This window comes from Engraulis encrasicolus, chromosome 10, assembly GCF_034702125.1.
Source record: "Engraulis encrasicolus isolate BLACKSEA-1 chromosome 10, IST_EnEncr_1.0, whole genome shotgun sequence".
Lineage (NCBI taxonomy): Eukaryota > Metazoa > Chordata > Actinopteri > Clupeiformes > Engraulidae > Engraulis > Engraulis encrasicolus.
In genome coordinates, this window is record NC_085866.1 from 15,487,315 (window position 1) to 15,511,820 (window position 24,506).

At 42.1% G+C, this 24,506-nt stretch overlaps 1 protein-coding gene across 1 annotated transcript; it reads right to left on the reverse strand.

Moving 5' to 3' along the window:
• Positions 1-4,176: 4,176 nt before the first annotated feature.
• Positions 4,177-14,631, reverse strand: copz1 (COPI coat complex subunit zeta 1). The gene is made up of 9 exons (XM_063209599.1): positions 14,518-14,631; positions 13,980-14,048; positions 11,439-11,520; positions 10,509-10,600; positions 10,322-10,377; positions 9,852-9,929; positions 8,824-8,875; positions 8,565-8,603; positions 4,177-4,706 (listed from the first exon to the last, which is right to left on the reverse strand). The coding sequence occupies exons 1-9, from the start codon at positions 14,533-14,535 to the stop codon at positions 4,659-4,661; spliced, it is 534 nt and encodes a 177-aa protein (XP_063065669.1). The 5' UTR covers positions 14,536-14,631; the 3' UTR covers positions 4,177-4,658.
• Between the last annotated feature and the right edge of the window lie 9,875 nt (positions 14,632-24,506).

A 24,506-nucleotide genomic window follows, 5' to 3' on the forward strand; every position in this document is an offset into this window, starting at 1 on the left:
GAGATTGAGAGTGAGAGATATGGAGGAAGACAAGTGAGGGAGGGATGGTGGTAGTCTCTAATCATGGTGACACAAACACATGCCCACGATAAAGAATGGTAAAGAATGGTTATCTTATATCCAAGAACTAAAAATGATCTCAAGCATGCGCTTTTTTGACGTCTTTTTTGGATGGGTCAATTTCAGTTATTATCATCACCATGCGCAATCAACTGAAGGAAGCATACATTTCAGCCACTTCCCCACTCCCAATGAAGGGAGCAAACACATCATTCAATACGAAAAAAAAAACCCAAACATGAGCAAATATAGGCTATTTACAAAGGGCATTAATGTGTGCAATCATTGTAAACACAACTTACCACGTTAAAGAAATATGTCCAGCTGTTTCATTGTTTTTTTCCACTCCATCCTGCTCTTTTCTACTCACATAGTCCTGACAGATTCTGTTTCAAAAATGAAAATGACAGTCCTAAAAATTAAATAATTCACTGGAACAAAAAAGTTCTATTTTGATGAGGATTATGTTAAATAACAATTACTTGCACCTTTATTCTTGTCTGCCATGGGCGGCCTGATTTGTGAGCATGTTGCCAGCAGGGGGAGCCCTCTCCACTCCTAAAGCTCCACACTCTCCTCACCCTGTGAATACGGGGCCTCACAACATCCCTCCTTATCAAAGTCTCAGTGAAATATCTGTGTAATTCATTGATGTATATATAGTGCAACTGGAAATTTAATGGGTATTTTTTTAATGTTGAGATGAAAACCATTTAAAGTTATATCATTAAAGTTGTGAATATGTCATGCTGTATAATTCCTACTACCGGTGTACTTTTTTTCATAGGAATAAGCTAAATGTATTGCATTCAACATCTGCTAGAGGGCAGACCTGAGTCTTTTGCGCTGAGTGCAAGACCCGAGGCCATCACCTTAAATCTCAAGGCTCTCACCAAAATCTTCTCCAAACTAAAGATTCTGTTATTTCCTTATAATTGCTTATGCTTTGACTACAGTATCTTAGAATTGGTTGCACAGTTTATTCACTTAACTAAACAAATGTAAGTCACTTTGAAGTCTGTTTTAATTCCAATTAGAAACTGAACACTAACAACCCATTAACAAGAGCCAGAAGATCTTGAACAAGAGACCCATTACTTTTTCCCTGTTATCAATTTAGGCCACCAGTTGAGCTCTGACACTGCCCTATGTGGACCCTATTTTATTACATATTACATCAAAGTACATCTTATGTGTTCTTATAATCCATTCATGAATTAAGTGCAGTATAATTTATTTGATTAGTGTAAAGTTATAAAAACCTCTTTCCATTGAATGCCTTTGATGGATTGATTAAGAACTCAATGATTGATGATTTATTTCAGATTGAGAAAAGTGAATTCAATGGCTTCACAACTTTTTTATGAACAAATGGACAATGTATAATAGTTGTTCAACAACTGATTTTTCTTTAAGTTAGGCTGTGACCATCTCCACCTTGTTCAGTTGAGCCGTGGAAAATTCAATTTAATTTTTGAAGTAACTCAAACAAATATGGTGTTTAAGGAGACGAGCATTTACAGCAGTGCCACTTTTAAAGACCGCAACTAAGAATTATTTTGATAGGTGATAGATTTACTTATTTTTTCAACTAATGAACAACTAAATTAATCTATATGTTCGTATTTCGTTAATTCGTTGTTGCAGTGGAGTGTCTTTTCTCTAGAGATAGAAGTCGCATGTGAAGAGCGTCCAGAGAGATGCATGAGAGTCGAACAGCAGGTCCTAAAGTCTGTGTTCCGTTACGGAGGGCAGAGGCAGCGAGCGGAACTACTGTACAAGACACAGATCTCCTGATAGCGACCTAGCATCATCATGCTGTTGCAAAATACCGCAAAGAAACGGACAAAAACGACAACTGGACAAACAACTTTTCGTTTTATTTATTTATTTATGGTACAAAAGAGAGGCATTTGAAGTACATGGGCTCTGCAGTATGAGGGTATGGAATGGACAGAGGAGTACAGTTGACAGCATCCCGACACACACAGCTTTCACAGTGTTAAGTGGATGATCCAACGATCAACAACACGTACAAGCAATTGTGCAAGCCACTACACTAAAGGCACACTCAAGCAGATATGCATACAAACACCAGTGTTTCCCATACATTGAGGAAACTATGGCGGCCCGCCATAGTTTAAATTTGGCCGCCATAGTTTACGAAAATGTAAAAAAAAATAAAATAAAAAAAAATAATTTTTTTTTTTTTTTTTTTTTAACGATATCCGTTTTTGTTAAAAACGATTTGAATTACGATTTTGAATATCCTTCGCATTTTCCTCCTGGAGTAAATACATCCTATAGACTCTGTATTGGTTAGATAAGTAGTCCCACTCCCACGGTAACACAGAATGAGGGGAAAGCATTAGGAAGTGACCGTAAGGGTATTACAGTTGATTCATGTGTGCACACGTGTAACATCGGGTGAGTAACAGAACATGTGCGCAACGATGCGTTTATGGACACGCGCCGATATGCGAGGATCTTCGTCCAAATCGCTAGTCGCATGCATCATCGCTAACTGCGTTTACATCGCGTGCCGCGTGTAAGGGAAATTCACTTCAATTCACTTCTATGGAATTCACTTCAATTTGTGCTGTTTCTTGCTTCAGTTGTGGACAAAACGATTGGCCAAACTCACAATAGAAAGCCTTTGCTGTGCTAGGCCTACTGTCCCAGAGAGCTGAAAAAAAAACCTTCATAGAAGAAGTCACACTTAACAGGGGTGTTAACCAATCCAATGAGTTCTCTCATTGCTCTCTCTGTCTCTCTCTGTCTCTCTCTCTCTCTCTCTCTCTCTCTCTCTCTCTCTCTCGCTCTCTCTCTCGCTCTCTCTCTCTCTCGCTCTCTCTCTCATAGTAGCCTACTATTTACCCATAACAAATGGTGAATTTCTGAGCCCTTTTTAATTTGTAGCCTATACCACTGAAGGCATGATAATGCTTCATCATATTTTAGAAATAGGGCCTATGTGCCTTTTATATACCAAATGTTTATCATTTTGAAATTGTTTCAGTTGTTTATGACTTGTGTATGACTGAAATTATCTCTGCATACTATCAGTGCTGCATTGCTTTGTAAAGATAGGCTATTCAACACACTTTAAAAACACACTGAAAAGATACGGCCATAGTAGCCTACTGAAAACATTTTGTTCATAATAATGGTGATTAATAAATGGTGGTCTTAAATTTTCATACTGACATCCTTGAATTTGACTTGGTAGATCACGGCAGACCATCAACTTCAAAAGTAGATTTTGGTTTAAAAAAGGTTGGGCACCCCTGCTATAGAGAGAACCACAAGTGCTTGAAAGACAGGGATCAAAAGCCTAGTCAAGTTGTTGTAGTTTACTTGGGTTTGGGAGCAATATAAAAAAACCTTCAGAGAAGGGACAGTTGGGATGAGTTTACTAACACTCCCTAGGCTTTGTTTTACTGTTGTAATGAGTTTGGTGACAGACCTTCATTGACACAGCAGAGGAGACATCGGGCTGCATATAGAAATTAATGTGTAATGAATGTGAATATAGACATAAATGTGTAATATGTTGTTCAGCCCTTTTAATGGGAAGAATTTGGAAAAAACTGGCCCTGTGACCAGCACCCCTCATGTAGAATGTGTACGCCTACAGATATGTGTGGGGGAAAAGACATAGCCTACCCTCTAAGACCCTTTTTGTCTATGCGTTAACAATTTCACAGTGCTCTTAAATTCTTATCTCTGCTCCTATTTTGTTTTATTATTGTTTCCCAGACCCCTGCATGAAGGACGAATGAAACTGTGTTGTAAACAGAAATTATTCACTGTACTGCATTTTTTGACAATGACAATGTACTACTATTATACAAGTCATGGGTAAAATCTTATGTAGCCTTATTTCTCAAAATATAAATGGCTGAAATATAGGCCCAGGCCTACAGTTTCTCCATGCGCCAATGTCATACTGTTGTTTTGCCGTTTTGCATTTACGCTGCAAGAATACACCCCCCCCCCCCCCAAAAAAAAAGGCCTGTGTGAGAAGACCCCCCCCCCCCCCCCCCCCCCCCCGGACAAAATAAACCCCGGCTGCCCCCATAGTTTCCAAAATTTCTGTGGGAAACACTGAACACTCTTTCACACTCTCAACTCAATAGGAATGACTGATTGAAGTTCCAAAAGGAAATGTAAGGCATTATGGTGTGTTTATGTAGAAAATATACGATCCCCATTGCTATTCTCATTCAGTGCTGTAAATGTTCCCTGGATATCAAAGACGAGATAGAGTAGAGAAGAGGGCACTCTCGTGCTCATTCTCTTTAGTAAAAAGTTGAATGCACCATGTCCTGGTTACACAGATGCATTTCAGGCCGAAACACGTCTAAGCAACCTGAACATGGTGAGTACGGTCTTCTCTACTCAATCAGATGACTTTTGGTGGACGCGTACCCAATGACAGCAAGAAAGAACTACCTTCCTGAGTTTCAGCGCGCCCGATTGAAGCAGCACAGAAGAGAAACAGCAGTGAATGAACGGTGTGATGTGTGCAGTGAAAGTGTACAGATGTTTCCCCTTCTTCAACCTGATGTCCATCTGCCTGGCCTGTCCTGTCCAGCCTATCGCAGCAGAGACCACTTGATCTGCTCTTTGGCTGACTGCAGAACCTAAAAACCACACATTAAACACAGCATTAAACACCTGGGGAGGGACACACACGTGTATGTAGTGTACGCATCTGCATGCAAACACACAGTTTCATATTCATAGCTAGATTAGTGATGAATAGCATGTTGTCATTCAACATATACTGGAAAAAGGAATTATAAACCAATACACTTTCTAGATAAACGCATGTGAGCCACAATGCTTGAAAAAACAATGATGTTCATATATATATATATATATAAAAAACATATTTTGAAGTTAGGAGACAAATCTGTATAAGGAGTAGGTCTCATGCGCCAAGAGAACAGCCTACAGTACGTTTCAGCATTTGTGGGGAAAAAATGCCACATGAAAGCATTTCTGTCGGACTACACATCAGCAGCAGGTGCTAAAGCAGCAGAAATTGGACCTGTCCATCAGCACACTGTGAGAAAACGGGTGACATGTGACCATCACCTAACTGTCAGAAGCGAGGAACCGCACGAGAGGGCAACAATTAATCATCTTAATTTGCTGAAGCAAAGGCAACCATAACCATAAAGCAGTAGAATGGGGGTGGGGGGAGGGGAGGGGGTGGCTGACTAGAATGTAGACTGGTGGTGGTGGAGGGGTAGAGTGTGGGGTGGGGTGTGGAGGGGGAAGATGTGGAGAGGAGGGAGGAGGAGGAAGATGAGAGAATTGGCTGGGTAGGGTGGGGATGGAATAAAGGTAAGGGTGTGGGGTGGAATGGAAGTAGGAGAGTTGGGGGGTGGGGGGTGCTGGCAGGTAGGTAGGGTGGAATGTGGAATGAGGCGTTCGCAAAGTGGGATGGGGGTGCTGGAAAGGTGTAGTAGGGGGTGGAGGATTGGTGGTTGAATGTGGGTGGAAGGATGGGGTTGGCAGGTAGGATGGAGGGGTTGAAATGTGTATGCGTGTGTGTGTGTGTGTGTGTGTGTGTGTGTGTGTGGAGGGGGGGTGCTCGCATTAATCAGACAACGTGGGAGGGAAGGAGGGAGGGAGGGAGTGAGGCAGAGAAGGAGTGAGCCAGAGTGAGCGAGTGAGCAAGGGAGAGGAGAGGAGAGGAGAGTGGGAGGAGTCTGGGTACTCTGTCAGCGGCCTCCTCTAAACGAGCACATTAATCAGCTCCTGTGTGCCGGCCTCGTCAGTCGCCACGGCAGCACCGCTGCCAGACATGCAGGCGTAATTAACCAATCACGGCATGGCACGGTAACGACTAGCCACCACTGGGCCAGACCAGGCCCTTCAACCCAATGGACGCCACAGGGCCAGGTTCAACCAATTAACCTGCCGAATAATACACAATGCAGGTCAGGCACAGGGAGTATGCACTGACTAAGCCAACAATATCCACATTTCGTGCAATACAGGAGCTTTTCAACAAAAATAATTTTAAAAGGGCATAATTGCAATGAACAAACCCTCAGTACGTAGAAGCAACTCTGATGACGGTCTAACTGCTTGTACAGTACTTAGCAGTCCCAGTGCCCAGTGGTGCTGTTTAACAAGCCTCAGCTCTTACTTTTGAAAAATAATATCTTTTGAAATATTCACACCTGCAAGTTTAACCAGTCAAGGTGTGCAGGCCTCCTTTAGCCAGTGTCATTAAGGAGGAATGCTCCCATTGCATATAGGAGCGACCCATTCCCAACAGGTAGCATGTGCCAAGCCTACAGAACTCGCAATGCATGCAGTGTAACATGCTATATTGTCATCGCAGACTCAGATGTGCGTGCACACACACACACACACACACACACACACACACACACACACACACACACACACACACACACACACACACACACACACACACACACACACACACTTTGTGTCTGACTGCTCTCCAGGGACGAGTCTCCAACATGAAACTCACATCTCACTCAGGACGTTCTTTAAAAAAAAAAAAAAGTACTGCTTCTCAGAAGTTGCGTAAAATAAAATATAATTGTAGGCATGGACGATATGATGAAATGGGGGCAGGCAAGTGTGGGCTGTAATTAACTCCTATTCCTTGAATACTGCCACTGTGTACCACCCTACTCCACGCGATGTGGCAGTTGATGCCTGGAAGCGGCACCGCTGCCACCGCGCCAGGCAGCGCAACAAAGCAGCCGGTGCCTAAATGAAGATATACTGGGTGTCACAAGACCCTTTTAAAGAAGTGTGCCATTGTATAGAATTCATATTATATACTTGGGACCACATTATTGCGCCATAGTGAAGAGCGAAGAAGTGCTTAGAAAAAGCAAGGAAACAGAGTTGACATCAAGTTGGGCAACGCTACACACAAGGCCCTGCTCACTGAGATATACTGCCTAGATGGCCCATGATGTGTACCAATGTGTACAATTCAGATTATGGTCTTTTCCCCATTCGCCCATTTCCATATCATGCATGTGGAAAACATTCAACAGTGTATGAGACTTGCTCCACAAGTACACCCTAAGGAGCCTCTTTGCTTGAGGGTAAGAGTATATGTTTAAAAGATTATTGTTCCAATGGTGCTTTGAAACCAAAGAAATAAAGCGGACTTGATTGCTAACTACCAGGCAACATTACACAGACAACACTGCTCATTCAGATATACTGGTGGTTTGTAACATACATGCATGCAAAAAAAAATATATATATATATATATATAATTGTCATGGCCACTCTGGGGCCTCTTGGCTTGCATGTACAACATATTGTGTTTGAAAGATCTTTATTAAACAGGTGCTTTGAGACGGAGGAAATAAACTAGAGTTGATTTAAAAAGGCAATATTACATATACAACACTGCTCAGACCGCACACCGAAATGTTCAAATGATGTGTGGAATAACAGTCTAATTTTGCATATTGTGTACCATTAACATTCAACATTTATTACCCTTATCTGAACATTTCTGTCATTGGGGGGAGCTTAAGACTTAATCAGAGGGGTACCTACGCTCTGCAGCACCCTTCACAGTAACTCCTGTAATTCACCACAGGAAGATAAGACATGTCTAGTAATCTAACCGGTGTAAATTGCTTCTCCACTTATCACAATCGTACCGTGTCTGGGCCAAGCTCCAATTGTATCTTTCCAAAAAGCGCGATAATGAGAAGACTAGAGTGAGATCGTCGCATGCATGAGCTGCAAGGCTGGTCACCACCCAGCGCGACACCAGCCTGGCGTGTTCTTTAGGCTTCACACCGCCGGAGTGTAAACTACTCATTTCCGTGAGACAGTTTGTCTCCTTTCGCACAGTTGTGGCATGACGGGAACACAAACTACATGATTGGAAGTGAGAGGGAGGGGCAGAGAGATGGAGGGAGGGAGAGAGGGCCGAAGGGAGGAGAGGCAAAGAGGGATGGAGGGAGAGAGAGAGGGGGGGGGGTGGAGAGGGAAAGAGGGAAGAAGCTACTGGGAGAGGATTTACGGTGAGAGGTGGTCATTCCTAAAAACTCGACCGGGGAGGAGAGTCACAACAATGTGAAACAAACCGCTGTAACAAAAGCAAACAGCAACCCGTACCATATTTTCCACCCACCAACGTATCATTTGCACTGCACCATTTTATGCTTTTGTGAACTTTTCGGCATTGCGCTTGAAGAAGTTGTCATCAACGGACGGGATAAGATAACTCAAACACAAGCACCTCGTTTAGACACGGATTTCTATGGCTAATTGCACGGGTGTAAAAACTATTGCAGCCAAGGTTTTGTTATTGTGAGCAAAGTGTGAAATGTCTACAGTCTAGACCAGGGGTATCAAATTGATTCTGGTTCAGCTACCCAGGCTGAAGTGAATTTACCCCAGGCCAAAGCCCAGATAAAATAGTCTAGTGAAGTGATACCCCAGACTGTGTGTGAGTGTGAGGAATTCTCACCTGAGTGACTGTCTGTTCAGTGAGGGGTACATCGTCACCCTGAAAAAGAACGGAAAGATTATTTCATACGTCATATTTCATTCATATTGTGGTATGATTGCTTATACTGAGTTAAGACAATAAATCTCTTCACATCATGTACGTACAATGACTACAAATTAATTCTATTTTATTCAATTTAACCAGATAAGTGAAGGTGTAGTAATATCAACTGGTAAGAGGGAGAAAGAATATTAAAGGCCGGAGAGAAAAGACGTACCCTCAACGCCACCCTGCTCACCACCTGCTGTGGATCACTCTCCAGAATCACCCTAAAACACACACACACACACACACACACACACACACACACACACACACACACACACACACACACACACACACACACACACACACACACACACACACACACACACACACACACACACACACACACACACACACACACACACACACATAAACCAAGCAATGACAAAACTATCACACATAACCCTGAACTTGTCACTGGTCACAATCAGCGGTTACAATTGTGATTGACCTGACAGCTTTGTGCAATTGGATTGCATGATGCACGTGAATCATGGCATGTTATAAAGGTTAATGTTTTCTTTTACAGTGTCATCACATAGGAACGTCAACAGTTGCTGTTCCACCGATAATGAGACGCAGCACCTTGCAGTTTCCTTTTTTGTATTGTAGACACATTTCGGCAGGTACTTTCTTCAGTGTGCCTACTACCCATCGAAATGCGTAGTGAATGAAAAAAGGGAACATGCAAGCTGCTGCCTCTTCTGTTCCACTTAAAGGAGCAGTTCTGCCAATTTCAACATGCAGTTGTAATGCTCACACTACTCTGGACTTGTCAGTACCTGAGATTTTTTTTTTTTTTTTCCCCGAGATCCTGGTCATTGTTATGGGGTCAAGTGTTTGTTTACATTTCAAAAAAAACATTTTAATTTATTCTCAAAAACATCAAAAAGGTTATGCAACATCAGCAGACAATTAGCAAACAGTAGGCCTATGTTGAGATTTTTTTTAAATGTAAACAAAAGCTGCCCCCATTAGAATAGGTCAGATCTCGGAAAGGGCTGGGCTGAAAAATGTGCCATCACCAGGTACTGACAAGTCAAGGGTAGAGAGAGCAATATAACAGCATATTGAAATTGACTGAAGTGGTCCTTTAATTTTTGTCTGCAATTTGGACTAGCACTCTGAAAGTATTTATGGAATAACACAGCGGCAGTCTGCTCCTACAGTAGCTGAGCTCTACTTTGAAGGTCCACTCACCCGCCATCAACGATTTCATCTACGGCCAGCAGCAGACCTTCCATGTTCTCCAGCACTGCTCTCTTCTCTACGTTCTTCCTGCCGGCGTAGACCAGAGAAATGGAGAGAGATAGATAATAATAATAATACTTTCGTTTTATATAGCGCCTTTCAAAACACCCAAGGACACTTCACAGAGTGTTGTGTTGGAAAGTGTGAGTGTGTGTGCGCGTCAGTGTGTGAGCGTGTGTGTGAATGCATGTAAGTGAAAGTGCTGGATGGATGGATGGATGGATAGATGGAGGGATGGATGAATGAATGAATGAATGAAGGGACGAATGAATGAATGAATGAATGAATGAATGAATGAATGAATGAATGAGTGTATAAAAATAAGTATGGAGATACACAAGGCAACTGCTCTCTGAGAAATGCTTCATCACGGCAGATCTTTACTCAGGCTGCTATGAATGCTACGGCCTTTTACTCACCTCAACATCTGACTGAGGGAGTCAAACAGGCAGTTCAGAACTGCCATCAGCATCAGCTGTGGACGAATAATTTGATTAAAATTAAAATGTGAGAGGAATAACTGAAAGACAGGTGTGCTTACTTACGGTACAAAGCAAACCAAAAATTGGATAGATATTTTTACGGATTACAGGTTTGTACGCTTACCTCATTTTCATGCGAACTTCCAATTACATAGAAGTACAAATCAATATTACTTTTGTACACCACAGTGAGGCCCTCCAGAAAAGCGATCTCACCTGTTAAACACATGAAAACACATCAGGGCTTGACATTAACTTTTTCACCCACCGGCCACTGTGGCTAGTAGTAGTTTTCACGAGTCACTAGCCATTCAGGTATTCCACTGGCCACACATTTTAAATTGTTTTTGTTTTGATTTATCCTGATAGTGTACGTCTTACCTCAGAAGATGAGGTGCTAAAGCAAGATGAGTGTAAAGCTTTCTACATGGAAGTATAGAAACTTTAGAGTTACAGAGCTTTTTCTTGAACTTAAATACAAACAATTGATACACAAGAGGCAAACAACAGAATATAGGCTACTATTATGCGTATGTCATACCAAAGATTAAGCTGCCAGCCAAATTGGCTAGTGACACTGAAAGTATTACTAGCCACAGCCAAGTTTTACCAGCATTTGGCCGGTTGGCATGTGCCAGTGTCAAGCCCTGAAACACATCCATTGAAAGGCCAGCTTCACCACCACCAGTAGACATTGGGTCTATCTCAAAGTCAAGGATCCTGGCCTTGCTAGGACGTGAAACGCCCATTGATTGGATACTCCAAAGTTCACCAAAGAATATCCAATCACTGGGCCTTTCACATCCTAGCAAGGCTAGGATCCTTGACTTTGAGATACACTCATTGACATTGGGCAACTGGGCATGCCTACAGATTCCCTGAACTCTTTTTAACCAGTGCTACATTTTTGTATACAACTTGAATATTGCATATGAAATCAATATCCGAGTTTATTTCTTGAGGGAAAGAGAAAGAAAGAAAGAAAGAAAGAAAGAAAGAAAGAAAGAAAGAAAGAAAGAAAGAAAGAAAGAAAGAAAACCAAAGGCGTGCTCACTGTCTGTACGATGTGTTTTGGTGTAGACGTTCTTCTCAAAGGCCTTCTGCTCCTTCACTGAAGGGTATGTGTCATCATAATACTAAAAAAAAGAAAAAAGAAAAACTCTAAAATTAAGTAAAAAGTAAAATTTAAGAATGACAACATGACATGCACATGCAGTAAATGCAATGTAAAACACGAAAGCTATCCATATATCCTTAATCCCGAAAAGATGACACAACATGTCGATAAAAATAAAAACTCAATTGCGACAGGTGCGTTTTACCCCTCTGAATGACATATTTGAAAAATGCTTTCTAAAACTCTGCTCATGTGTAAATGAGAGGCCAAAACCAATGTGTTTTCAAAAATATCCATATACAGTATATCACGAAAGTGAATACACCCCTCACAGTTTTGCAGATGTTTGAGTATATCTTTTCATAGGAAAGCATTACAGAAATGTAACTTTGACACAATGATTAGTGACCTTTTAACAACATATTTAACCGCTTAAATTTCTTGTTCACTCAGAAAGAAACAAAATACAGCAATTAATGTTTGAACATGTACTCACAAAAGTGAGTACACCCCAGATTAAAATCCGGTAGAGAAGGGGCTATGTTGGCTCGAATCGTCTCGAAATGAAACGAAATGAAAAGGGATGACAAGGGAGGTCATCAGTGTGCGTTTCAACCTTTCTTTGCATTGAACTTTTACATTTTGAGTCTGCATCTGGCTTAAATAGATTGGTGTGAGATTTGAATGCAATCCTATGGAGAACATCATGATCTGCTTCAGTAGTCACAGTGCATGTTGACATGTATGTTTCTTTTAGGTGTATTTCAGATTGCCAATGTTGACAGCATTTAGGCATCCCCAAACCATGTCAGTCCCACTACCATGCTTGGCTATTGAGAGGATAAACTTTTGTAAAACTCGCTTGTTTACCACCACACATGCTTGACACCATCTAACCATCATTTTTTTATTTTGGTCTCAAGAGAGATGAACAGACCAAGGATATGGATCACTGGAACCATGTTGTGTGATCTGAAGAGACCAAGATAAACAAATTTGCTTTAGATGGTGTCAAGCATGTGTGGTGGTAAACAAGTGAGTTTTACAAAAAAGGTGTATCCTCTCATAAGCCAAGCATGGTAGTGGGACTGACATGGTTTGAGGATGCATGAATGCTGTCAACATTGGCAATCTGAAATACACCTAAAAGAAACATGCATGTCAACATGCACTGTGACTACTGAAGCAGATCATGATATTCTCCATAGGATTGCATTCAAATCTCACACCAATCTATTTAAGCCAGATGCAGACTCAAAATGTAAAAGTTCAATGCAAAGAAAGGTTGAAACGCACACTGATGACCTCCCTTGTCATCCCTTTTCATTTCGTTTCATTTCGAGACGATTCGAGCCAACATAGCCCCTTCTCTACCGGATTTTAATCAGGGGTGTACTCACTTTTGTGAGTACATGTTCAAACATTAATGGCTGTATTTTTTTTCCTTCTGAGTGAACAAGAAATTTAAGCGGTTAAATATGTTGTTAAAAGGTCACTAATCATTGTGTCAAAGTTACATTTCTGTAATGCTTTCCTATGAAAAGATATACTCAAAAATCTGCAAAACTGTGAGGGGTGTATTCACTTTCGTGATATACTGTACTGTTCATGTACACAGTTTCTTAGGGTGTTGACCTGTTCTGCCAGTAGGTAAGGCTCCACTTGTGGTGTGCAGTAATGTAAGAATTTAGGCTCGGTTGCAACAACGCAAATATTTTCGTGATCACAATGAGATCTGCTTGATCTAATAAAGGTGGGGTTGAATGCTTGGAAAACAAGATGGACAGAAATATCTAAGCCACTAGCCTGATTATCGACTTTCAAATCTCTTCGAGACTTGGTCTGACCAAGAACATACAATTTACATTTCCCAAACGGCATGGTTGACCTGCCTCCCTTGGTTTGCTACTATTTGTTTGCTTCCTGACAAAGTGGGAGGAGTTCCCAATTTTTCAGGAGATCAGAAACAATATTTACATTGCTCTTTGCATGACTGGAAGCAGCGCCGAAGGTGTTGCATCACTAGGAGGGCATGGCCTGGCCACAAAGCCACTGCTTAATTTTTAGGGCAATCATGGGTAAGTGGTTAGGACGTCAGACTTGGTGGCCGGTTCGACTACCAACCCACCAGGTTGGTGGGTGGAGTAATTAACCAGGGCTCTCCCCCAGCCTTCTCCATGACTGAGGTACCCTGAGCGTGGTCCCGTTCCGCCGCACTGCTCCTTTTCGGGCGCAATTGGGGGCCATTGCATGGGTGAGGCATAAATGCAATTTCGTTGTGCGCTGTGTGCATTTGTGTGCTGTAGAATGCTGTGTCACAATAACAAAGGGAGTTGGAGTTTCCCAATTGGGCTTTCACTACAATATAATGTGTGGGCCATCATTTTAGACCAGGAAATAATGTGTTGCCATAACGTTGATTGCATCCACCATATGAAGGGTGAGCTACTTTAGTAAGTGTACGCTTTTGGGCCTCACCTTGGCATACAGTCTCTCTCCATCGTTGTCAATGATTAGGACAGCTTTCACTGTCAGCAAAGATGGTTCCTGAGAACACAAAGTTCAGAAAATCTGAGTTACACACATACAAGATGGTCTGAGCAAACTTTGTTAACACAGTGGACAAAATACAGCTGACTGACTACCATTGTCAATGGAGGTAGCTAATAGCCCCATCACCATCACTGCTCACATAATTTAATGGACTGTACACAATCCCGTAAACAAACGTAACTAAAGCAAACCACTTTAACTATATCAGGCGACCGCATAGTGCTTTGTGATTGTCCATTTTGAACAAGTCCAGAACTTTTAAGAACCCCATCAAAGGCTGTGACAGTTAGCATGTTCCTCAACTCAACTCGGTGTTGTCGTGTTGTCATTCGACCGTGATAACCCTTCACCATTTTTACAGACCCAAGCCATTCGAGTGAGCGAACCAATTTCTCCGAAACAAAGAAACGTTGCCATATCTCACAGGGTAGTGGCACATAATGAGTTATACGTGTCCCCTTACCAAAATTGAGCTCTCCATATTCACAGACCCGCTACTGTAGGCTCAGTCAGGTAAACTTGCACATTGATTTCATTGGTCTATTCGTGTTCCACTCACTTCCCACTTGAGGGGAAACGGAAATACGTGTCCATGGTGGTTTGGTTTAGGGGCAAATTCCAAAAAAGTGGCAGGAATGTTATCGGAGAACGTGTTCTTATTTCTTTTTTGGGGAGGGAAAATAAGAAAAATAACGTTTTAGTAACCTGCGGATCTCTCACAAACTAGTCAGGAAATGCAATACCAAGGGCTTTATTGTAACCCATTGAGAATACATTGTAACCTCATCAGAGGCGCTGGAATTCTTCAACAATGAAATCGATACAAAGTAGCGTCGTGCTTCCGTGTTTACTTAGAACCACAGACTTCTATTATACTATAGAAGTCAGTGCTTAGAACCAGACTAGAACTTATTTGAGATCCAGTTCTGGTAGGTATGCCATTGAAATAGTTCAAATTGAAGACAGGCGACTTGCCCAATGCCCATTATTTCCACCAGACAGCTGGCCATCTAAATAGCTAGCCTACTACACTCCAGGCAAATGTAGACTAACGTTCTTGAATGTCGAAAAGGATGAACAATGCTACGCAGTTGGGCTCATAGGATGAAATGTAATTGTAACCCTCTGTCAAAAGAAAAACTACTCACGAATGCACGTAGCAGTAGTCTAGTACCACTTACACACTAGCTTAAAGGGACACTGTGCAGGAAATGGTCAAAAAAGGTACTGCAACTATGCTGCTCATTGAAACTAGGCTCCCTATTGTCAAGTTTGATCTTTACATGAAAGTTTACTACATAATAAACAAATATTAACTAGTGTGGTCCAATTACAGTCATTTTTGCAGCTAAAAATGGCTATTTTAGGACATTCAAAACGGCCGACCATGGATGTATGAAAAGTGCAATTTCTCCAGTCTTAATGAATACTTAGAATTTCATGGTGGTGGTAAATATTCATGAAAAAGGTAACATTAGTGAATGGGTAGCATGAATTCTGGAAATAAACAACTAAAAATCTCACACAGTGTCCCTTTAAGTCTTTTTTGTTGTTGCTTGTTGTTCATGCAGAGCATCATGGGGTATATCATCACTATAGGCCTACTTTGTGTGATTTACAGAGCCGACACTGTGAAGTTGCCAAGACACCAGTGATGAGGCCTGTCAGTGTATTTTAGGGCTTACAGTAAGATGCATCCATATATTGTGCTGATGTTGTGGTCACACACAGCACTGCGCTCCTCTATTTCTGGTCGCCTCTGGCTGAGGTTAGAGAAAAGATGGCTGATTCTGACTCTAGTAGTAGTACAGTACAACGGCTTGGGCTAAAACTCCTAAGCAATGACATAGTAGATATGACAATAGTGGTGAGACCATTCGACCCCTTATTACTCCCACACAACTACCACAGCACAACAGACGCAACACCGTAAGAGGATATTCGCTTGGGGCCTGGTGGATTTTTTTTATTAACATATTGTTATTGTCCGATATCACTGACAGACGAGGCTATCTAATACAGCCAAGCACTACAGTACAGCGAATTAAGATGATCTATTCCAGTTATGTTTGCAAACTTGACCACGGTGGTGGTAGCCTGCTCCGCCGTCCCATTCAGCTTTGTGTATGATCCCATAAACAGATATTTTTTAACATCCTCCTACAGCCAACCAAGATAATTATTTTGGTCACCTCTTCTGGGAAGCACCACAGTGCAACCAATCCCAGTGGGGCTTTCCCCTGCCCTTCCTCTGCTGGTCTGCCTGTGTTACCATCCACCCCTAATTCAATGACATCAGAGGTCAGCGCATCATGCTGCCTGCAAGCCTGCATGGTTAAAACAAAAAACATGGATGTGAGGTTGTTCTGTAAGGCTATGATGCTGAAATCTGGAACAAAAGCCTGACTTTTACAATCACATTGTGTAATTTCTTCCAGCCACTGCATGACAATTCTCTTTTAGAATCCGCTGGTTACATGAAACATAATACATAAAACATAATACATGAACATAAAGGATACTGATGTCTGTATATTTCAATTTCCCAAGTTTTCAGCCTTTGAGGAATTCAAGGTGAGAGCAGGTTCGCACACTGAATAAGACGGTCAAGCACAAGAAGTTTTTATTTTTCTCCTTTGAGGAATAGACAACTTTAGTTAATGTAGTAAAGCATGATATGTTCCAAAGGCAATTAAACATTAAAACTAATTAAGTTTTATTTTCAGAATATATGTGTCCTGTGAAGGAATTGCACATAGCTATAATATCCTGTATGTTTACTACTTTCATTTTAATGTAATTAGGCTCTATAGAATTATATTTGCTCCACAAAAATGTCTTAGTTACTGTATGTAAAACATTCTACATTCTTATTTTATACCTCAATGGAACAATAGGTCTGGATCAACAATCTAAAATTCAAAGTAAAACTGCGGGCTACCCACAGGTTTTGCAATGTAACAATAGGTTTTCACAATTTTACCACAAAGCTATTTCGAAATGACCCGTTTAGCTGGAAGGGTATGCACGTAAAGAAACTTAAAGGGCAAATCAGGGGTCAAGAAGATATACGGACGTTTTGGATGGAAGTATTTCATTATTACTAACTTCATTTTTTGTTTTCACATGATTCACCAATTCCCTCACATTTAATGAACTTGAAAGATTTTAACATCAAGATTTTCAAATAGACAACCATATGTGGTACTTTTTCCATGCAATTGTACATGTACTGCAGTGTTTGCCAACCTCTTTTGGCATGGGACCCCATTTTGACATCCCAAATTTCTGGGGACCCCATACACATTTTTTCCCAATAAAAATTAAAACATGACTGAGCTGCATAACTTAATGGTATTAAACCTATATATATTTATGGCAGTCTAAGGTTGTAAATGGTGTTTCAAAGAGAATATTGAATAGTTAAAATTAGTAATATGTATCATTATTCTTTTTTTCACACACTTTCAGACATTTCAGGTGACCCCATTTGAATTACAGGCGACCCCAAATGGGGTCCCGACGCCAGTGTTGAAAAACACTGATGTGCTGTATTTACTAACTTTACTTTCTTGCCTTGTTTGTGGACTATTGGAGAGAGCCCAAGTAACACCTGATCTTCTATAACAGTGGTTCTCAACTGGAACAGTCTTGGGACCCACCATTTTCCACTCTCATTCGGTCACGAATCCAATTTTTTTAGCGTTCAAGTCAATTCAATGCAATTCTCAAAATGTAACCAAGACTCGAATGACTGGTTGCATGCTATCTATCTCGCATAAACATTCAGATTGTATCTATGACGACAGATGACACGGAGTTCACTAGCCTATCAACATAAAAGTTGTAAATTGTTGCAGGAAAAGTTGGATTTTTTTTTTTTTAGAATTACGTTTTTTTTTACACCAAGGCTCCGCGACCCACCCATGACCCCTCCGCGACCCACTTTTGGGTCGCGACCCACCAGTTGAGAAACACTGTTCTATAGGATAATGTTATTTCAGGATACTATGTACAGTGCACGACTTAGTCTCATTATGCAGTTGACCGTTCACAATGCTGAAAACGTCTTTTATGAACGTCACTGAACATTTCATCAGCGGTTTCTTTGAACTTAGATTCTCAGGAGCAGCACAGGCGTTTCAGCTAAAATGTTTGTCCACTAAACGTTATACCTGGTAGCCGCCCGTTTATATGATGAAATATGGAGTCCGCATTTGTGCACAAGAGAAGTGGCCCAATCGCTTTGATGGAGATAAGATTGTCATGTTTTAAGATCTTTCGCAATACAACAAAAGCTTTCATGCAATCCCCTTTGCACTACCATAGATGGACATGTGATATGTACACCAGACAAATAATGTATTTATCCTTACAATGTATTCTCCACTGGCCTACTGAATGCTGGAGTCTGTGGCAATGGCATCCAGTATACTGATAGTGGCCTGGGGTGTGGAGATCCACGAGAAACTCTGTGTGTGTGTGTGTGTGTGTGTGTGTGTGTGTGTGTGTGTGTGTGTGTGTGTGTGTGTGTGTGTGTGTGTGTGTGTGCACGCGTGCGCGTGTGCGTGTGCGTGTGCATGCATACATGTGTGTGTGTGTGTGTGTGTGTGTGTGTGTGTGTGTGTGTGTGTGTGTGTGTGCATGCGTATTAATGGGTGTGTGTGTGAGAGAGACAGCAGCAGTGTGCTGCAGAGAAAGGGAAGAGGGAGGCTAAGGCGAAGGGGCAGGTTGATGTGAGGAAGTGCTGTGTGGGTCTGATAAAGACAGCAGTAGGTGCTGCTGGAGCGAGCCTGTAACTGCTGCATGTGGCTTCTCTGCCATGAGACCAGGGCTTGGCTGGGACAAAAAACACCCAGGCATTTTTCACTTAAACTGGTCCCTCACACTACTGTACGCCACTTTCGTACAGTCCTCAGTCCACTGTCTATATTGAATGATGGGCCAATGGGTTTGGCCCTCTAAACTGGGGCTCAATCCCTAGAAAAAAAATAAACAAACAAATAAACAACTAGGCTAGCAATGCACTCAGAGAGTGCAGACCTCCGCCAAGGAGCCTGTTTGATAGAACATTTCACTATGTTACACCCTATTTTTTTTTCAAGTCTTTCTGCCTTCTTTCATCCCGATATGGTGAAGAATCTTTAAAAAGGTCCTGGTTCTGGATCGTGATCTGAATCACAATCAAAATTGAATCGCTTGTTCCTTTGATCATTTCCAACAACTCCACAAAGTTTCATCCAAATCAATTCATAACGTGTTGAGTTATCCTGCCGACAGATAGACAAACAATCAGACAAACAGACAGACAGACAGACAGACAAACAGACTGACAAACCAACGCGACCGAAAACATAACCTCCTTGGCGGAGGTAACCAACGCGACCGAAAACATAACCTCCTTGGCGGAGGTAACAACAGCAAACCTATTGGCCCCTGGAGACTGCCGACCCATTGGGGAAATGCCCTGTATGCCAGATTACCACTCCCGCCCTGCATGAGACACTGCATTGCAATGGGGCAGAAGAGCAGTCTGTGCCTTTACCATGAACCCGGCCTTTTTCCCTTTTTTCAGTCACACATTGCACAATTTCGAATAACCTTACTAAACCAATTTTACAGTTGTTGTACCCACATATATATCCAACAGGTTGTCATCAGTTTCCTCAATATCATATAATATCGTATTCACAGAAAGTTCATGGGGATCTAAAAAGAGCTATTACTATTTAAAATATATGGTAACGCTTTACTTTACGGTACAGTATTTACTGTGTAATTTCTGCATAACAACAGGGTAACAGACACAAGTTACATGGTATCTAACGGGTAAAAAGGGGGTAATTACAAAGTAAATACTATGTAATACACATATCTCAAGAATTACTATGAAACTACTGCGTATTTTCTAACCATCTAATCATCGAACTTCTCTTTGTTACCCTGTTGTTACCCAATTAATGGTATTTACTTTGTAATTGCCCCCTTTTTTACCCATTAGATACCATGTAACTTATCTCTGATACCCTGTTGTTACCCAGAAAGTACACAGAAATCACATAGGGTAACTGTACCGTAAAGTAAAGCGTTACCGAAATATATTTATGACAAGTGGAAGGGGGAATTCAAATGCACATACGAGGTTCACAAGGTGTGATCAGGCTACAACTAATTTCCAGACCGAAAGATAGAAAGATTGTATTCCAAGACAACGTTAACGTATTACTAAATACTGAGACACTGAACCTGGTGTTCCTAATGCTTTATTTTCTGAACATCTTTTTTCACACACAAACAAACATGTACACAACCACACACCACACAACCCCACAGGCAAGTACATGACATACAGTACATGTGCACATGCGCATACACAGCAGCACAGCATATAAACACGAGTGCGTACACACCCACACCAACACACACACACACACACACACACACACACACACACACACACACACACACACACACACACACACACACACTGTAAATACACTTTCCATCATTGCCTAAAGTCGGCTCCTTGGTTTTCCCATTTCCCAGCAGCCGGCTCCGACAATTTTCCCTACATGACCACAGAGGAAACAAATGCCCTCATCCTAATTAACAACAGGGTTTTTTCCATGTTTTTGCAAGTATCCCTACTCCACTGTGTCAGCCGAGGTACCTACGAGACTCATGCCTCATGACTGCAGCACTGATGGTGCCGGGGTGGTACTGTAAGAATTAAACCCGTTGGTCTCTGCCCTTTTTAAAAAATATTTTTTTGGTCTTTTTCATCTTTATCCGACAGGACAGTGTGAGAGGTGGGACAGGAAGCGAATGGGGAGAGAGACGGGGAGGGGTCGGCAAAGGACCCAGGCCGGGAATCGACCCCGGGTCAGCCGCATGGTATACGAGTGCCCTACCGGTTGGCCACGACAGGGACAGGTCTCAGCCCTTTACACGCATGTCTCACACACTCCCCGCTGATGAGTCAGAGCACAAGTAGAGTGGAACACGTCCAACATCTGTCGCCATAGCTACGGAGAAGATGAGCATTATGGGATGTGGAGGTCCGTGGAGGTCAGGCAACAGTGTGACTTCCGGAGGGCAGCCCTGGGAATTGGAGAGGGGTGGTGTGTGCGTGTGTGTGTGTGGGGTGGGGTGGGGGGCAGAAAGACAGCATGTGGAAAGCACCAGGCCTGGGGGACCAAGGCACATCGCAGAGAGAACGTGTGTGTGTGAGTGTGTGTGTGTGTGTGTGTGTGTGTGTGTGTGTGTGTGTGTGTGTGTGTGTGTGTGTGTGTGTGTGTGTGTGTGTGTGTGTGTGTGTAATGCATGTGGATGGCGGTGGGGTGCGATTGAAGACGGGCAGGGATAAAAGCGAGCCTTTCGAGAAAATGTATGCAGCGGCGCGAAAGAAAAGCAAAGAGAGAGAGAAAGACATGAGGAGAGGAGAGGGAGAGATGCAAAAGAGTTGCCGGCGTTGACCCGAAAGTATGCACAGGGAAAGCCAGAGAGAGTAGGCGTATAGCCTGGAATCTTAGCCAGCTCCCAAACCATTGTGGTCTCGGTAATAGCAGGCTGTTTTCTTGGCGTGTTTGTAGGTGGGTAAGAAGGGGTGGGTGGGGGCTACGAACCAAAAACTTTGGGAAGTCCCTTTCTGCTGATTCCGGGTAGACACCCACCTTTCTGAACTCTTGTCAGCCACCTACGTCCTCCGTAATGGGACGTGAACACAAACACATATTAGAGTGCGGCTTGCCAGCACCAGCACCCCCTCTCTCTCTCTTTCGAGATGCGGTTTATTGAGTTCTCCCTGACATATATGATGAAGTTCGAAGTGTGAAATGAATAAACAGTTTGTTTTGACAGGCTAGCACACTTAGGGTTTCGAGTCTCTTACACTTTAGTTATACGTAATATAGCAAGCCTCATTTCTTACCTCCGTGGAACTTATAAATAAATGGAGGACTATGTATATATACCCACATGTAAAGAACATGTACAATATGTATTGTTGTATGACGTGTATAAAATGTATTTTATGATTGTATAATATTTTATAATAATTTAATTGGTAACACTTTAGAATAATGGATGCAAAAAAGCATTATAAAGACTTAATAAATAATTAACTATTGATGAACAAAACATTAACAAACGTTTGTAAATGATTAGGAAATGTAAACAAATGCTTGTAAATGACTAGGAAATGTTATGTTAATATTTCATATTTATCAAACATTTACAAGTTGCTTGTAAATGAATAAAATAATCTGTTATAAGGTGTGGAAAATCTTGAATATATCATTTGTGGTAATTTTATAAAGCATTAATAAAACTTAGTTAATAATAAAAACATTTGTTAATGTTTTATTCATCATTAGTTAATTATTTACTGAGTCTTCACTAAGGAACATTATTATAAAGTGTTACCATTTAATTTATAAAATGTATTTTATAACGTGTATAAAATGTATTTTTTAATCACAGATATTCATGTCACATTGATAGATGTACAGTGTGTAGTACAACTCCCGAATGTTGTTCACGTGTAATTACAATGGCTATCTGTGCACACCTCAGATGGTCTTTCACCTGTGCTGTCTTTCATAGCTTTGACCAGGCCCAGGACAAAATCACGTGAAAGGGCCCCACACTAAATAGGCCTACATACAATGTAATGAGGGCGTCCAAGTTCAGCCCCCCTCATTGGGCCTGGGACAACTGACCTGTTGTCCCAGGTGTCTGCTGTGTTTTAAAGCAGTGTAAATCAGCCTGAGCAGCGTGGTGGTGGTGCTCAGGAGGGCACAGTAACCTGATAAGGCCCAACCCCCTTCAATGGCATCGCTCAGGTGAATTAAAAGCACTTCAGATGACTGTGTGTGCACACAGTGGAAAACGTAGGGAGTCGATTTAACATCTTCTGGTGTATTTGGTCTCTGAGTAAGCCTACTCAGTGTTAAACTGAGCACAGAGTGTTGAATTAACACTGCCTGTTGTTACTGTGAAATTATCTCAAAGAACTCGTGCCAGTGGTACATTGCACTGCATCCAGACTCTGTGCGCTGCAACTGCAGAGCTTCCTTGGAGATGTTTCTGAAACATCCTCTCTCGATTGTCATCTTGAAAGTACGACTGAGGATGTCAAAATATAGGTCTAAAAGTCAGGTGGCTAGTGTGCTATGTGAGATGGAAGACACATACCCTGCCTCTTCTCTCTCTCTCTCTCTCTCTCTCTCTCTCTCTCTCTCTCTCTCTCTCTCTCTCTCTCTCTCTCTCTGGCAGTGGCTTCTCTGCCAGATATAGGAACAATGTGGTCTTTCTTACCTGTTAGAGGTGTACATTCCATCCCTACTAAAACTAAGTCACAAACCAGCCCATCCCCACCTCACCTCACCCCACCCCATCCACACACACACACACACACACACACACACACACACACACACACACACACACACACACACACACACACACACACACACACACACACACACACACACGTCTGCACTCTCCTCTCCTCTGCCCAGGTTTCTACAGCCCCGGCAGACTTAAGTCCTGGATCTTTGGAGCGTACTCCCCACAGTGCCGGGCGGCCAGTGCCTCAACAACAAAGCACTCAATGTGGGTGTCCTATGAAGAAAATGAGGAGAGAGAGAGAGAGAGAGAGAGAGAGAGAGAGAGAGAGAGAGAGAGAGAGAGAGAGAGAGAGAGAAACCGATCTGAAGCCTACCGTGTTTCAATCTAAATTTGGGGTTTCCCAATGGAAACTACACACGCATATATCTCAACATGTGAAACACCTTATCAAACATAATGTGTGTTTTGTCCACAACTGTGACAAAAATATGAATATTTGTGTTGTAATTTGCCTTAATTGATTAGCCGTACATCACAATGTTGGTCACTAGCCAATCCAATAATAATTACAACTGCGTCAAACCTGTGAATCATTAATTATTTAGTACGTAGGTGATTTCTCAGTTTCTCAGTGTGTGTGTGCGTGTGTGTGTCTATGTGTGTGTGTGTGTGTGTGTGTATATGCGTGTGTACAGGCACCCCAGTGCTTTGATTACACAGTGTGGCTGTGTTGACAATGAGGAGATGTGTAGTGGTGTCGCGTACTGTAGTGTAGTCGAGGGTTGGAGGGGTTGTTGCTGTTGTAGAAGGGACCAAAAAAGTAGTGTGGTGTGGGTGCTTTACAGGAAAGCTGCTTACATCGCCCACAGACACATCCCATTTATGCGAGTGACAGCCAGAGCAGAGAAGCAAACACAGAGCAGTGTGAGAGAGAACGAGAGTGACTGAGTGAACGAGTGAGAAAGAGAGAGCGAGGGACAGCTATAGAGAGAGGGAGGGAGGGAGCAAAGAGAGAAAGAAAGAGAGAGAGAGAGCACATGCACTGTCTAGAGTTCAGAACTCACAGTGAAAGGCAACCACTCATTCAAATGTGCGGCTCTT